The sequence below is a fragment of the Ailuropoda melanoleuca genome, chromosome 16 (genome assembly GCF_002007445.2).
Source record: "Ailuropoda melanoleuca isolate Jingjing chromosome 16, ASM200744v2, whole genome shotgun sequence".
NCBI lineage: Eukaryota > Metazoa > Chordata > Mammalia > Carnivora > Ursidae > Ailuropoda > Ailuropoda melanoleuca.
In genome coordinates this window covers 44957586-44971587 of record NC_048233.1, presented here as the reverse complement: position 1 = coordinate 44971587, position 14002 = coordinate 44957586, and the positions used below count along the sequence as shown (strand labels likewise).

The following is a 14002-nucleotide window of genomic DNA, read 5'->3' as shown; positions in this document are numbered from 1 at the left end:
GCATGATAAAAGGACCCGAACTCACAGATGTGAGGAAATATACAGAGGAACCGAAGGCATTTGACCTAGAGAAATCCCAGCGAGGATTTAAGGATGGTCTTTCACTCTAAATGATTGTCGTGTGGAAGAGGGAGTTGATCTGCCCCCTATGGCCCCAAAATGAATCTTGGACCAGTGAATGGAAGGCCAAGGACCCTCGCATTTAGAACATCTAATAGTTGGAGTGGTCCAGTAAGGAATCAGGATAGACAGAGGGGATTCAAACCTTAGATTGGTAATCAGTTCAAAACAAACGTTAAAATCCTGTCCAACTAACTCTGAGGTCTTGGGATTCGTAGGGATTTGCCCAAGGTCACAGAGCAAGTTGGTAGCTGTCTAGGACCTGAATTTCCTGCCTCCCTTTCAGCATTCCTGGGTGTCCAGTTCCCTCACTAATATGATGATAATTCAAGCAGAGATGCCTAGGGACCATACCCTACCCATCTATCCAGACCGATTTGTTTGGCCAGCTTCGTGTGTAAAAAGATTTGAAACCAACGTCTGCAGGAGGGCGGACCAGTTCTGGCAGTAGCCACTGTGCCCCACCATCTTCCCCCGGCACGAGGTCCCTGCACCTGTTCATATCTCCTGCTTGGCTGCCATGGCCTCGCTGCTCACAGACTTCCAGCCTAGAGACAGGGCAGAACAGGAGGAGGTCTTGAACCAGAGCACGTGAAGAAGACTTTGCAGCTCCTTCTCTTACCACTCCCAACGTGGTGGAATCTGACAAAGACGGGAAAGGAGCATTCTTTTTTTGATCATCTACAATGTGCTATGCATTTTTCACCCGTGTTAATCCCATTTAATCCTCATAACAACAGTATTAGTTTCCTAGAGCTGCCATAACAAAGCACCACAAATTGGGTGGCTTAGAACAATAGAAATGTATTGTCTCACCGTTCTGGAGTCCAAAATCGTGTCCAAATCAAGCAGGACCCTGCCCTGTCTGAAGGTGATAGAGAGGGATTTGTTCCAGGCCTCCTAGCTTCTGATACCCTCAGACCTTCCTTGGCTTAGAGGTGGTCATCTTCTCTTTCTGTTTCCCTACTTGTCTTCCTTCTTTGCATCTGTGTCTGTGTCCGAAGTTGCTCCTTTTTTAAGAATACCTGTCATATTGGATTAGGACCAAAGGATCTTAACTCGGTTAAATCTGCAAAGACCCTATTTCCAAATAAGGTCATCTTCTAAGATACTAGGGGTTAGACGTCAACATATCTTTTTGCAGGGACACAATTCAACCCCTAACAGGCCACCCTGTGGTTCCCCAAAATTCATGTCCTTACCACATGTAAAATACATTCACCATATCCAGACACCCACACAGACATCAAAAACTAGTTAACAGGCCCAGGATCAAAACACTAATACATGGAAAGCAGCCTTAAAATGCAGGATTGCTGATTCCAAACACCATCCTCTTTCTCCTACACAGGGCTGCTGCCCACCGTGTGCCAGGCATTGTGCCTGCTATCTCGTGCCCTTTTCTTGCAGTAGGATGCTGATCTGGTGGGGCCCCAAACTGGACATCAAAGGACACAGAGCTCCTACCGTCCTCTGATAGGGATGAGGCTCGGTCCAAGTGGGACTGTCCCAGGGCCTGGGCATGGATGGGCTGAGAAGGTGGGAGGAAGGCACCCAAAGGGGCAGTCCTGGAGAACACAGGCAAAGGGTGGAAACTGAGTCCTGGGGAGGTGCAGTGGCTGCAGGTAGGAGAATGCAGCCCACTCAGGTCATTTTGGGGAAAGGGGTGTCAGAGGCTGCTGCCCGCACTGCCGTGGAAGACCCAGTGAATGTGGCTGCCATGCTGTCACTAGCTGAGAGGCAAGGGGACCACAGGAGCCATTTACATTTACGAAGAAGCAGGGGAATCCAATGCTTAGCCAGGCAACAGCAGGCAACACACCAATACCAACTGTTCACGTGGCATAATGCCTGGTCATCCCCTTCCTGGAAAGGGAGATCCAGGGAGGACTGAGTCCCAGGCTGTAATCTTCGCAGATGGAAGCTTTCTTTGGGCATTAGAGGAGCTCCAGTGGAGGGCACTGGGGAAGAAAGAGGCCACTGAGCTGATGAGAAGAATGTGGCTTTTCAAGTCATTAGACCCCGCTTGAAACCAGCCCGTGCCCCTCCCAAGCTGCATGGCATTGGACAAACTGAGAAACACTTCTGAGCCCCATTTTCCCGTGGGCTGGTTGTGAGGATTAAATAGACAGGATGTGGGAAGCATGCGGCCCTGTGCGAGTTGCTGAGCTCAATACAAACCATTTCCCCTCAGAGCTGAGTGGCGCTGGCCATCCTGGGGATCATTAAGGAGACCTGGGGAGGGAAATGGACTCTCCAGCCTCTCTTTGGGGGAGTCAGTCACCTAAGAGAGTGAATGTCTTAATCACACCTTCCCCCATTATGCTAACGATGCATTTCCTCCCTCCCAGAGGAACTGAAGGAGAAGCTGACAGAGTATGTGGACAAGGTGAACAGCCAGAAGCCAGGCTTCATCAAAGTCGTGCGCCACAGCAAGCAGGAAGGCCTCATCCGCTCCCGAGTCAGCGGCTGGAGGGTGGCCACCGCCCCCGTAGTGGCCCTCTTTGATGCCCATGTGGAGTTCAATGTGGGCTGGTGAGTGCCCATCAGGAGAGGAAGATGAGTTCCAGTGTGGTCCGGGGCTGTGGCTCAAAGGCGTGCAAAGCGTGCTGGGATCTCAGTCATAGTAGGGAAAGGAGAGAATTCTGGGAACAGCTGAGATCTGGATGTGTGAGTGATGCAGGCAACAGGGCTGGCCCTTCAAGGCGAGGGAGAGTCAGGGGTCAATAGATCAATGCACAGTGTCTAATATGGTGACATCAGGGGTGACCCCGGCTAGTGTCTTCCTCTAGGAGACGGGTTCTGGGAGAAGGTAAATGCTACGGTCAAAGCTGCGAGTGCCGGCCCAGCTGAGGGCAGGGCTGCAGGGGCCCAGCAAGGGACAGCCGGGCCAGACTGGAGGCAGAAGCCCAACCACACAGACAGGTCAAGGCCCAGCGGCCAGAGGGAGAGAAGGTAGTTTGATGTTATCACAGGTGAGACCCCCCCCCCCCCCGCCGAATGCCAGGCCAGATGTAGCATCGAATCTCAGGTTTTCCCAGCTGCTGAAACTGGGTCTTACAAAACCTTCCTTTCTCCGGTCAGGGCTGCTCAGCTGCCGCGTGGGGCAAGAGGAAAGGTATATGGCTTCGGTGGCTGCAGCCAAGCAGGGACGGGGCGCCTGACACCGACATCCCTGCAGGGCCAGAGGGGGTGCCATGGCCACTGTGTGTGACTTTGCAGAGAGCCAGGGTGAGGGGGGCCCTTTAGTAGGAAGGAGCAGCCGGGCATGCACACCACACGGCTAGATTTGGGCAACTTCTACATAACAGGCTCAAATTAAGGCTGCAATGAAGCCGTTTTTTATAGTTGAAGTCCCTGCTTCCCATTTGTGACTATTTAAAAAGCATTTTCTTTGGATTTATGGCCAGAAGAGGAAAGGGACACTTACTATTTCAAGCTGATTTGAATAAACAATTATGCCACAAATGCATTATTAATAAGAAGCTCATCATTCCTGTCTACAAACACTTCACTTGCCTGGTGCCCATGGGGGCCTCCCGGCTGCTAGGAAGCCCTGCTCCCCGCCTCTCGTCGCACAGTGGCGAGCGCGTGCGACGGGGTGGCTCTTCTGGAGGACTGAGGCGGCACTGAGTAATTGGTGGAAACAAGTTTGTTCTCACCTCCGTGCCTCTGCCGTCCTCATCTGCCTTTGCCTCCTGGTTGGTACACTGAATTTTAGCAAAATCAAAGCCCAAGTTGATAGCTTCCTATAGAACCTCAGATCTCGTCCTTTCTTCTTTCTTAGGTCTTGATTTTTTTTTTTTCTTTCTGGTGGAAAAAGGGAAAGCAAACAGACACAGGATCTAAAGCACTAAGGCTCTCTCAGCTCAGCCCAGGACATGATGCAGGTGCAGGGGGTGGGGAGTGTAGATTAAACAGGGGCTCCTTCCCAGGACGCAGAGCAACCCTCTGGAGCAGATAGCCAGGTGGTTTTTTGCCTTTTTCTTCAGGGGAAGGAGCTTTAGGGGTCTCCAGTCTAGTATTTATCTGCCTTGGAAGCAGTTACCCTTGTCTCCCTCCCTCTTGCTCAGGGCTGAACCTGTGCTCACCCGCATAAAGGAGAACCGGAAGCGGATCATCTCACCATCCTTTGACAACATCAAATATGACAACTTTGAGATAGAAGAGTACCCACTGGCCGCCCAGGGCTTCGACTGGGAGCTGTGGTGCCGCTACCTAAACCCCCCCAAGGCCTGGTGGAAGCTGGAGAACTCCACCGCCCCGATCAGGTAAAGCATCCTTACCTGTGGGTCTCTCCGCCTTGTCTGCCAAGCAAGGGTTCCCCTTCCAGTCCCCTTACTCCCCAAACTGCAGCCCCATCGTGGGATGACGGGGTGGGGGTTGGAAAGGAATTACGAATGACCTTCAGTCACCACTTACAGGCCCTGATGGTCCCTTTCAATAGAACCACAGCACCCAGAATCCATTCAGAGGCTCAAGCGTACTCATATCAACACATCGCCATAGGACACCTGCTGGGGGCCAACTGCTGTGCTGGGTGCTGGGGGTCCAGAGTGATTAAGACTCAGTTCCTGCCCCCAAAAGCCTGCAGTCTTGTGACAACAGACAAAGTAATTTGAATAACAAATGATTGCTGGAGGAAACTGCATGGAAAGTGGGGAGAATCTTTTTCAGAGACTAGGATTTGCACTTGTTTTTAAGTGCATGTAGATTGCAAGGTTGGGGCAGGAGCACTCAGAGCTGGAGAGACAGAGTGAGTTCATGGACACAGAGGAAGTCTAAAGGCACCTCCGCGAGGAGGAGCAGGAGGAGGCAAGGCCAGACCCCACAGCAGCTGGTATGCCTTGCTGCTATTTGAGTTTATCCTGTAGGATTCAGTTAAAAGTGGCTTCAAACTTCATTTCAAGGATCCCAGGCTCTTTCTGCCCTCACTGCTGCCTTCATAGACACCCAGATGACTTCCTTATGCAGCCTCTGTTCTCTGGGTGAGGACTCCTGAAACAGCCACCCCACCAGCCCTTATTTCTGTCTGGTTAATCACAGATCAGATGCCTTTATGCTCTCTGCAAAGTCCTGCCCATTAAACACACAGATGGCACCAGAGGTGGCCTAGGGGACAATTCTTGGAATGAAAGAGGAGATTAGAAACTGATGTTGCTTTATATTACATGAGGGAGAAAGCTTATGAAAAATCTAATTGAAAGTGGGAGATTATTATCTAAGATCACATCTTTCCTTGACAGAAGAAAAAACTATATTCGTATTTAAAACAGATGGAAGAGAACCATCTAGCTTTCTCGTGGTTATCTCAGTTACCTACCTGTTAGCCCCTGCCACAATTTTGTGTTGTTAAATATTTGTTCAGAGGTCTCTGTGTGCAAGTGCCTTTTACACACACGGTCTCATTTGCTCCTCATTATAACCTTGTGACAGCTCATTGTGTCATCCCTGTTTTACGAGATGAGGTAAACCCACAAGATAGAAGAACGAGAGTGGCCCTGCCAAAGGCTGTGGGGCAATGGAGCCAGGATCCAAACGTAGGTCAGCTAGATTCCACATCTAGTTGTCATTCTGTAGACGCCCACTGTTGAGCTCAGAACTGGCATGGCTGAATTCTGCCCCTCGCTGTGCTGAATGATCCTGGAAGGAAGTATGCCATCATGCAAGGAGCATTCTTGCACCGATATTAGCTGTTTTGTTCTGCTCATCTTGAAATGTGTTGACCTATTGCAGTAAACCTGCATTCTAGGTCCTCAACAGAGAATATCATCTCAGCCTCAAATTTTTCATCACCTAATTTTTGTCAAAAACTTGACCAAGAGAAATTATATTCATGGAAGTTTTTTGGGACAAACATTATTGGTTTTATCCCAGATGAAGACAATCCCATAGAAAGCTGTGGGTTATACAAATATGCCTTGCCCACTTTGGCTCCTGTTTCCTTGGAGCTGTACGTCCGTGGCATCTGCATGATGTAAGCTATAAGAAGAGCCCAGACATACCTTCTGTTGCATTCTGAAGTGACGTGTTTGAGAGGGTTGTTCACCATGTCCCAAAGTGACCTCTAAGAAGACTGACATGAGAAATTTCTTCAAACTGACTGCTAGTCAAAGACAATCTTGTTAGCCCCAAGGAATGAGTTTGATATTTTCACATGGGAACTATAAATCTTATTTCTAAGACACGTTTGTTCATTTTTACCTTGGCTACCAGGAAGCTTAGCGTCAATTTTGTGGGTCTCCTTTAAGAACTGTGAAGGAGGCCCTAATGCCGCATTCTAACTGGCCCCTAATTTGTTGTGAACTTTTGGTCTTTTCAGGCATCTATGTATTTTGTTTTTCAAGGCATTGTACATTTTTTGTAAGCTATCTCTCAACTTTTTGGGAATGAGGTAAGGTATAAACTAATAACACTTTCAGGCCGAGTGGCTCCACTTCATACCCTCGCTGGTTAATAAGTCATAGACTATCTGAAGTGGCCTATGCTCCTTGCACAGTAACTGTTCTAGATTCTGCTGTTTCCCTGAGTGGGTTTGGTCAAATGGGGAAGGCCCCTTCCTGCGTGTCTTGGAGCACCATGTTGAAATACTCAACATTTCAGGAATGTCAAGGAAAAGGTTGAGACTTTGCCCACTCTGCCGGGCTGATGTTTTTAAATCACCATGCATTTAAAGAGGGGATTCCCTGGGCTTCTTCAACGTACAGGTGCATCTTTTCAAACAATTTTTCAAGTAACCAGTATGCCCCTGAGGTTTTCAAGGTTTTACATTATTTAATTTAATCCCTGTGAGGTTATAGTTGATTCAGTTTCCTAGATATGGAATCAGAGGTTCCAAGAGGCTAGGGAGCTTTTCTCAGTGACACACAGCCAAGCGGGGATTTTACTCCTAGCATGCACCTCCAAGGACAGGGTCAAGCATCCTCCACTAGAGCAGGAACTCAGCCTACCTTAGGAGTAGTGGATTGAAGTAGATTGACTGCCCTGGCTGCCTGCGGTCTATGGAATGTGAGCCCATCCAGAATAAAATGCTGTGATTTGAAAGGAGGAGGGGCAGGAACCCCCAGGCTGCTCGGGCTCAATGCACTGGCATTGTCCAAAGCAATGGCCTGCAAAAGAGCTGTTTCTCGACCTTGACAAGCTTCCAATTTCAAAGATGAGTCCATTTGCATATGACTGACAGTTTTCTCATAGCTGAGGATTCATCATTTCTCTTTTTCTCTCTCTTCCCCACAAGTCCTTCAGCCACCAGCTGCTAAGATGCTACACAAGGGTTAGAAATGGTAACTGCGTGCAGTGGGGCAACTCACAGTCATCTGCGTAGGTTCATGCTCTCAGCAGAGAAGCAGCCCACAGGCACTCATGCTGATTCTCCCAATACGAATCACTCCTAGTGAAGTTCTGGGCTTCACCAGGCACCGGCCCACAGCCGGTGAACCCTGCGCTCACACTCTCACTCAGGAAAGGCCCTCCAGCTCCTGCACCGGCTGGCTGTTGATGTGTTGCTCGGGCCTGAGACCCAGGCCATCCACGAAGCCCTACCCGCTGGCTCTCTCCCCCTAGGGTCCCACAGGCACCTTCAGATTGGTTTTCCCGGAGGGAATGCTACTTCCTTCTGAACCCAGCTTTTTTTCTATAGCCCACGTGGTTGGGTGGTCCCCACCCCACCATCACCCAAACCACAAAGCCAGCTGGCATCCACATCCCTCCCTCTCTCTCACCTGTTCCTCTGTCTCTAAGTGCTGTGGATTTACATTAAAATATGCCTTTAAACAATCCCTCTCTCGTTCCTGATTCTCTGGCGATTCTCTGGCCAGGGACCTCATCGTTTCTCCCTGGACGTGGCAACAGGCTTCCCAGCTGGATTCCTCTTTCCACCCAGCCTTTTCCAGTGAGTCAACCCACAGCTGCCCAAGGATTCTTTTAAAAGCACAGATCTGTTTGTTCTCTCTATTTAAGAGTCTGGTTTTTTGTTTTTCTCTTTTTTTCTTTGTTCATTTATTTTGTTTCTTCAATTCCATGTATGAGTGAAATCATAGGGTATCTGTCTTTCTCTGACTGACTTATTTCTGCTCATACCAAAGTCTGCTTTAAATTCCTCCCTGACACTCCTTTACCTCCAGAAAAAATCCAAATCATTTACCATGCTCTCCAAAGCCCCAACTAATCTTTCTGATGTGCAGAACCCAAGCTGCGGAAGGAGGGGGAGTTAGCTCAGGGACCCAGGTAGAAACAGAGACTGGCTGAGTGGTTCGGAGCTCAGGAGTCAGGGCAGCTAGAGACGTAGACACTCAGGCCAGGCTGGCGGGCTGAGCACGACTACCCTGGGCTGTCACCCATTTCAGCACCACCTGGAATGACGATGGGCCCCAGGACAGGAGTTCTGTGCCACCGCCCTGAAGGAACAGCTTCCCTGGAGCAGCTGGTGAAGGGGGGCCTGGGAGGGCCACTCAGAGAACGAGGCCCACACCGGCTCTGGGGGCAAAGGAAGGACAAGGAACAGATCTTCCTGTAGGAAGGCACCACTGCTCCTACTCCTCTGGCCATTCCCAGGAAGCAGCCCCTCTGCTAACTGCTGGCCCGTCTCCCCACACCTCTGCAGGAGCCCTGCCCTCATCGGCTGCTTTATTGTGGACCGGCAGTACTTCCAGGAGATCGGCCTACTGGACGAAGGCATGGAGGTCTACGGAGGCGAGAATGTCGAGCTGGGGATCAGGGTAAGCAAGGGTTCCCACCCAGAGGGCTTGGCTCAGCTCCCGGAAAGGTAAATGAGTCTAGGGGGTGGAGAAATGGGGCTCAAGGGTGAGGGTCACAGATGGATTCTGAATGTCCAGTCCCTAACTTTGCTCCATGTGTGTGATCAGCGCTTTTTGGAGGACAGGATAGAGACAGAGGAGGGCACCTACAGAATCTTGGGGAAGAAAAGGACTCGAGAAACTGCTTTGGCTAGGGCTGGGGACATGGGAGAGTCAAGCTCCCTACTACGGGAACAACCTCTTTGTTAAAACCAAACACAGGCTTCTCAGGGCTGAGCAAAGCTGTGCTCCAGGAGGAGACCTGCAGGCACCAAGGGGTGGCTGGACCAGAGTGACCCTCAAAGTCACTTCTCTGAGCTCAGAGTCACCTCCCCTTGGGATATCTCACTCTGATATTCTCTGCCTTTCCACAGCAGCCCAGAGAACTTTCCTAAAGACTTTGTCAAGAGAGGGCTACAGGGGGCACCTGGGTGGCTGTCGGTTAAGCGCTTGCCTTTGGCTTGGGTCATGATCCCCGGGTCCTGGGATCGAGTCCTGCATCGGGCTCCCTGCTCAGCAGGGAGTCTGCTTCTCCCTGTCCCTCTGCCTCTGCCGCTCCCCCCTGCTCATGTTCTCTCTCTCTCTCAAATAAATAAATAAAATCTTTAAAGGGGGGGGGCTACATGAAATAAACTCATGGGGTATAAAGAGCAAAACACAGCCAGGCTCACTCCATTCTGTTTTCTGAGCGCACCATGTGCTGGTCAGGCTCTCAGGCCTGTTCCTACCTCATGCCATTCTTCAGAGGTAGCCACCATCCTGCCCCAAGGTGGGGGGCCTTTTGCAGCTATCAGCACATGGGCAGATCCACAGTGAGCATCATTTAATTTCTCATCTGACAGGAACATTTTCTAGACTTTGACTCTTTCTCCTGGGCCCATGAAAAGATAACCCCAAAAGGACAACCCAACCCCATCATGTTTGAGGGATGCATGAGGTCCCCTGGTGGTCGACAGGAATGTGATAATGGATACAATGAAGGACCTCATCCTAGAGGGAAGCCCATCCCTCTGCCCAGGTTGTGGTCCTATCCTCACAGAAACCCCAACATTCCACCTGTGGCTTGTCTCCACAGTGGTCCCCATTGTCCTGTCCATGGCGATCTTAATTTAAGCAGCCTGACATATCCCTGTGTGACAGCCCTTGGAGAGGACCTTGAACCTGCTGGTGTTTGTGTCAATCCAAGGTATCCCTCCTCACTGCCAGCGCTCCATGCAGACCACCCCAACATCTGGCTGGTTCCGACCAATGACCCCACTCTTGTCCCTTTGTCTTCAGTGTCTGTCTCTCCAGTTCCCATTCAAGGACTCCAGCTTGGATCCACCCTCCTCTTACCCCTAACTTCCTTAGACCTCCCACCCCACTGGGCAGTCAGCTGAGCCTGGACAGACCTCGCCCTGCCCTGAAGGGAGATGGGGCACCTCCACGGAGCCTCTCGCAACATCTGCAACGGCCCGACCAGCACTATATGAGCTACCTTTACTGCCCAGACTTAATCCTAAGGCCCTGAAGACTGGCAGTGGGAGCAGCTTGTCGGAAGCTGAGCTTAGAAAACACGTTTAGACACCCATATTCGCTGAAACCCGGAGAAATTGCTTTGAAGGCCATCAGAATGCGTGGGCTTCATGGGGAGCTAATGGATTAACAGAGGACAGCACCTACATTGTCAGCCTGGCCTCTCTAGCTCTCCCTACACCACTCATTCCTTCGCCGTCTCGTTTCAGCACCACTCCTAGATAAATAGTCACCCCCAAACATACTATTTTTCACTAGGGGCTGCTGCCGGGAATGGGCAGAGCACGTGGGACCCCCCTCCAGTATGCATGCTCTCCGGGTAAAGATGCTCGGGGACCAAGAGGAGCTGGACGCAGGAGCTCTGCTTCTGACAAGTACGTGAGGCAGTCATGGGGTGGTGGGAGATCTCTGGCTTCTCCTTGCCCCAATTAGAAAGCTGCTCTGGAGTGTGGGCCTGAGTGAGGCTTTCAAATACATGGTAAAAATCTTTGGATTTTGTGTTCAGGATGTAAAATACAGTATAAAACGTTGCCTGGCATTTCTTTTTCTCCATCTCCTCCCTCCCACTTGACAGAGATGACGCGTCGCGCTAGTTGAAGGAAAGGTGGTTTTCCGGGCAGGGACCCAACAGCCCGTTGGCTGGCGGAGCTGCAAACAGAAGGAGGAGCTAGTTCATTTGAATTCCAGGTTCCCCTTTAAGGCGTACAGAACCACTCTTCATCCCCAGAATAGGTTTTCACATTTTGTATGGGTATTAGTGTCTTCCTTTCGTGTTTTATGAGTCCACATCTCAGTGCCTCCCCTTCCTTATCTAGGATCCCCCTGCAATGACTCCACAGGATTGTTTGTAAAAAGGACAGACTTTGCTTTTCTCACCTCTCTGAGTCAGAGGCAACTTATTCTGAGTCCTTACCCATTTGGAACACAGAAAGAGTTTTTTGCACAATTATTCCCTACCTGCTCTGGCTGCTAACGACGCCATCCGTCTACATCCCTAAAAAGTAATTGTTACTAGAATACCCCTCTTATTCAGATGAGAGAATCGTGCGATTAAGAGTTTATATTTGTATACAACTTATAAGAGGTAGAGAAAACATTCAACCCCAGATCTTTTTAACGTGAAAGCCTAGATAAGTATACCACAGCGATCTAAGGATAAAAGAACTATGAGCGTCCCCCCAAAAGTATTACGCTCTCCATACAGTAATGTCCTTCTATTCTATTCACAATCATATCTACTGAGTCCCCATTTAAAGCCTTATTCTTATTTTGTGCTCCTTTCTAATAAGCCTTTTTTTTTTCTCCTGATTTCTAATTTCACAACTCGGTGGAAAAAAGAAGGGAGTTGCTATGGGCAAGCAGACTGAAAAGAGCGCCAACATAAGAGCTGACATTGAATAGGAAACAGAAAGATTGTGTAGATGATGGCTATAAAAATGGTAGAATATATAAGAGAGCATCCAAGAGGTGGTAAGAAATTAAGAAATTGTTAAAGACAATAAATAAATTGAATTGACTCCCCTCAAAAATATGTTGAAGTTCTAACCCTGTGTACCTGTGAATATGATCTCATTTGGAAATAGGGTCTTTGCCCATGTAATCAGGTTAAGCTGATGTCATACTGGGTTACAGTGGCCCTAATCCAATATGACTGGTGTTGTTAGAAGGAAAATTTGGACGCAGACAGGCACAGAGGGAAGATGGAGGCAGAGATTGGAGTAATGCCAAGGAATGCCTGGGGCCACCAGAGGCTGGAAGAGGCAAGGAGGGATCCTGCCCTAAGGCTTTGGAAAGAGCAAGGCCCTGTGAACACCTGATTTCAGACTTCTAGCCTCCAGAACTGTAAGAGAATAAATCTGTGGTTTTAGGAGAGCCTGCTTGTGGTGCTTTGTTGTAACAACCCAAGGAGATTGATACTGAGACCAAAACATGAGTGAAAATGGGAACGTAGAGAAAGCCTGAGTCTGTTATATTTGAAGAACTTGGTGACTTTAGGCTATGATTTCTTAATGTCATAGAGCACAGAGGACAGTGTCCAAAGCCTCAGGGTTTCCCAACATGAAGAGTCTAATGTAATAACCCCTGGCTCCCCACCATACCTCCCATAAAACTGGTACTCCAAAGCCCAATTATCTCACTGATGAGCTAGAAACCTCACCCCCCAGTGTTAGGGTAAAAATTGCCTGCCTCAATTTTATGGTGAGAAGAGAGGGAAAATTCTCCTCTGTGATCCCTCCCTTGGATTTATAATATAAAATCAAAATACTTCGTGGTCCAGAAAATCTCAAGAGTAGAATTTAACTTAAAGTTGTTGGAAGTTCTTAGGCATCTACAAAAATGTATACAAACCCTCTCCGGGGAAAGACCCCTTTAACCCAAGCTATAAAACTTCCCACAACCGGAGCTTCAAAGAATGTGAGTTCACCTTTTTAAAAAATCACAACACAAACAGGGGAAAAAGAAAATACCAAGAGCAAAAGTATTGGACAGCCAAATTTGTTTTACAAAATCTTCAAGTGCTAATTCTATCAGACACAGGATGTGAAATAAGTTGTATACTAGCTTTAAATAAATAGGAGATTGGTGGGGTGCATGGGTGGCATAGTCGGTTAAGCGTCTGACTCTTGGATTTGGCTCAGGTCATGATCTCAGGATCATGAAATTGAGCCCCCTATCCAGCTCCAGGCTCAGCAGGGAGCCTCCTTGAGATTCTCTCCCTCTCCCTATGCCTCTGCCTCTCCCTCTCTCTCTCTAAAGTAAATACATCTTTAAATAAATAAATAAATAAATAAGTAGGAGATTGGATATATAAATAAGAAGGGACTATTAAAAAGGCCAGTCGTGACAGAAATCATATGATAATTGTCTTTCTCTGCTTGACTTATTTCACTTCACATTATCTCCTCCAGTGCCGTCCATGTTGCAGCAAATGTTGAGAAATCGTTCTTTCTGATAGCTGAGTAATATTCCATTGTATATATGGACCACAACTTCTTAATCCAGTCATCTGTTGAAGGGCATCTCGGTTCCTTCCACGATTTAGCTATTGTGGACAATGCTGCTATGAATATTGGGGTGCATATGGCCCTTCTCTTCACTACGTCTGTATCTTTGGGGTAAATACCCAGTAGTGCAATGGCTGGGTCATAGGGTAGCTCAATTTTTAACTTTTTAAGGGATCTCCACACTGTTTTCCAGAGTGGCTGTACCAACTTGCATTCCCACCAACAATGTAGGAGGGATCCCCTTTCTCCACATCCTCTCCAGCAATTGTTGTTCCTTGCCTTGTCTATTTTTGCCATTCTAACTGGCGTAAGGTGGTATCTCATTGTGGTTTTGATTTGAATTTCCCTGATGGCTAATGATTTTGAAAATCTTTTCATGTGTCTGTTAGCCATTTGTATGTCATCATTGAAAAAGTGTCTGTTCATATCTTCTGCTCATTTTATGATAAAGAAAGGGGGGGTAATCAGAAGGGGGAATGAAGCATGAGAGACTACAGACTCTGAGAAACAACCTGAGGGCTTCAGAGGGGAGGGGGGTGGGGGAATGGGATAGGCTGGTGATGGGTA

At 48.6% G+C, this 14002-nt stretch overlaps 1 protein-coding gene across 1 annotated transcript in view; it reads left to right on the top strand.

The window, feature by feature from the left end:
* The window catches only part of GALNT18 (polypeptide N-acetylgalactosaminyltransferase 18), a 328800-nt gene that overhangs the window by 233406 nt on the left and 81392 nt on the right, over positions 1 to 14002 (top strand). The window contains exons 4-6 of the mRNA XM_002928032.4: positions 2472 to 2655; positions 4194 to 4391; positions 8723 to 8837. Of these exons, the coding sequence (XP_002928078.2) occupies positions 2472 to 2655; positions 4194 to 4391; positions 8723 to 8837 (497 nt within the window). The remainder of the gene's footprint in view (positions 1 to 2471; positions 2656 to 4193; positions 4392 to 8722; positions 8838 to 14002) is intronic.